The 2504-nt window shown below is 37.0% G+C and overlaps 1 protein-coding gene across 1 annotated transcript; it reads right to left on the bottom strand.

Annotated features, from left to right (window-relative positions):
- Window positions 1–497: 497 nt before the first annotated feature.
- On the bottom strand, window positions 498–1842 carry LOC107716308 (gap junction beta-2 protein-like). The gene has a single exon (XM_016522684.1). It carries the CDS (start codon window positions 1801–1803, stop codon window positions 1003–1005), a length of 801 nt encoding a protein of 266 aa, XP_016378170.1. The 5' UTR covers window positions 1804–1842; the 3' UTR covers window positions 498–1002.
- Window positions 1843–2504: the final 662 nt, after the last annotated feature.

Below are 2504 nucleotides of genomic sequence, written 5' to 3' on the forward strand. Positions count from 1 at the left end.
ATTTTTTGTGCGGTTATTTAAAAGTTTTGTTTAAACTTGTGTCAGGCAACCCAGGTGCCCCCTTTTTTTTTTAAAGCTTGAATCAGCAACCCTATACTTGTTGGGCTCAGCTTAGGTATGAGATTAATTCATAAATGTCCCATGAGGAAGTTAAAAGTTAAAATGCCATTCATTTTTAATTGCGCCTATTTTCCAAACGGAAACATCAAAATTTTCTTATGCTGAGTCAAACACTCATTGGGGTGGATCAAGAAAAGGTCTTTGCACTTGGAGATTGTTTTCATTTTCTCTTTAATTATGAATTTCACATTACATTTATCATGAGCAAGAAAGTGTTATAGCTGTTTCAGTGAAAAAAGTATTTGTCACAAATCTTACACTTAAAAATACTAGTAATGCATAATAAAATCTATAATTAAATGAACCCTAAAGCCATTTCCGAGGTTAGGTTTTGTTTCAGTAATTTTCTTCTAGAATTGGTCATATTCTGTTGCCTGGGAGGGAAATATTTAACGAAGGACAACAATGGCTCAGATGATCCATAACCAATTCCATTTAGATTTAAAATGAAAAAGAAGCATTTATATACAATACAATATCTTGTAAACGATCCCTCAAAAAAGGACACTCAATTTTGTGCAAAGACGGTCTCTGAACTTCATTTATGTCGTTGGGCTTTTCTAATGCCATTAGAGAGTACTGTGACAGGCTCTTGAGGAATGTGGAAAATGAAGTTCAGCAACCTCCAACATTTTTTTCAGACTGTGCCATATGCCCCAATTGTCTTTTGACTTGGGGGAGGAATGTCAGTTTTGGAATGAAGCATTCTTGAAACCTGCTGTCAGGTTTGTGGCTTTGTTGTATTCTCAGGGCAGGTTGTCAAAAACAAGGTACAAAACACATGCTAATTCTAATGCTCTAATGGCATTAAAAAAGTTAAAACTGTTATCTACGAGCCTGTTACCATGTTGGTAGAATTAGTCACTGAACGTAGGGATAATCTTAAACAGTCTTATTGCTTAATGAGTCCGAAGCAGATGACATCAACTTTGCATTCTTTTCATTCTGTAAGTGCGCCTTTTCTGTGGACATTTTGTCTTGGTAATCAAAAGCACGGCTTCCTTTGGCTTTGGCTGAGCACCTCAGCAGTGCTTTGACCATCAGGTAGGCCAGTTCAGCCACATTGAGCACAATGCAAACGGCAGAAGAACCCACCATGAAAATGGTGAAGACTGTCTTCTCTGTTGGTCGTGAGATAAAGCAGTCAACTTTATTGGGACAGGGCCACTGCTCACACTTCACCAGACTAGGCATCTGAAACCCATCGTAGACATAATACAGAGCATACATGAATCCTGCCTCGAAAAGGATCCGGAAGAACAGGCTTGAGGTGTAGGTCCACCACAGCGGCCCAATGATGGGTAGACGCCTCTTCTTCAAGCTCTCCAGGTCACCCCCTTTGACTCTGCCACCTCGGTTGGCCAAAAGTCCATTCTTTACATTGCGTTTGCTATATGCCACATGCATAGCCACCAGCAGAGCCGGTGTAGACACAAAGATGAGCTGCAGGCACCAGAAACGGATGTGTGAGACTGGAAAGAAGTGGTCGTAGCAGACATTTTTGCAGCCTGGCTGTTGTGTGTTACAGGTGAAGCCGGACTGCTCGTCCCCCCAGACCTTTTCAGCAGCTATCACAAGGATGCTAATGCGGAAGATGAAGAGGACAGACAGCCAAATCTTTCCCAAGCTGGTGGAGTGTTTATTTACCCCTCCCAGCTGGGCATAAAGTGCTGACCAACTCATCCTGTCTGCTGTTGCTCTCAGCTCCTTATCATCGAAAAGAAAGAGATGAATTTGATTTTGAGCAACTACATATGTTCAAATTCAAATTTAAATAATATGTAAAGTTCACACACTTCCATATATATATATATATATATATACAGTATATATACATATACAGAGATGGGCATAAATACATGAAACATATTTAAATTACAATTACAAAATACTGTGTGGAAAAATGTACTTAAATGCAAATGCTTTAAAAAGGCTTTAAAATGCAAAATACAAAAAAGTAATTTGTATTTCAAATACATGTATCTGAAATACTGCCCATCCCTGTGTGTGTGTGTGTGTGTATATATATATATATATATATATAAATTTGAACTCAAAAGTTGTCAAAATTTTTGACAACTTTTGAGTTTAAATCGACATTTCAGATAAAAAAAATAGACAAATAAATTCTTAAAATACACTGACAATCTAGGACAAAATATTTGAATAATTAGGATTTTTTAATGTTTTTGAAAGAAGTCTCTTAAGCTCACCAAAGTTGATAAAAAAATGCAGTACAAATAGTAATAGCATATTAGAATGATTTCTGAAGGATCATGTGACACTGAAAACTGGCGTAATGACTGCTGAAAATTCTGCTTTGCTATCGCAGGAATAAATTACATTTTAAAATATATACAATAGAAAACAAATTTTACATTGTA

Source organism: Sinocyclocheilus rhinocerous, unplaced genomic scaffold (assembly GCF_001515625.1).
Source record: "Sinocyclocheilus rhinocerous isolate Xijiao unplaced genomic scaffold, SAMN03320098_v1.1 scaffold3268, whole genome shotgun sequence".
In the NCBI taxonomy this organism is placed as follows: domain Eukaryota; kingdom Metazoa; phylum Chordata; class Actinopteri; order Cypriniformes; family Cyprinidae; genus Sinocyclocheilus; species Sinocyclocheilus rhinocerous.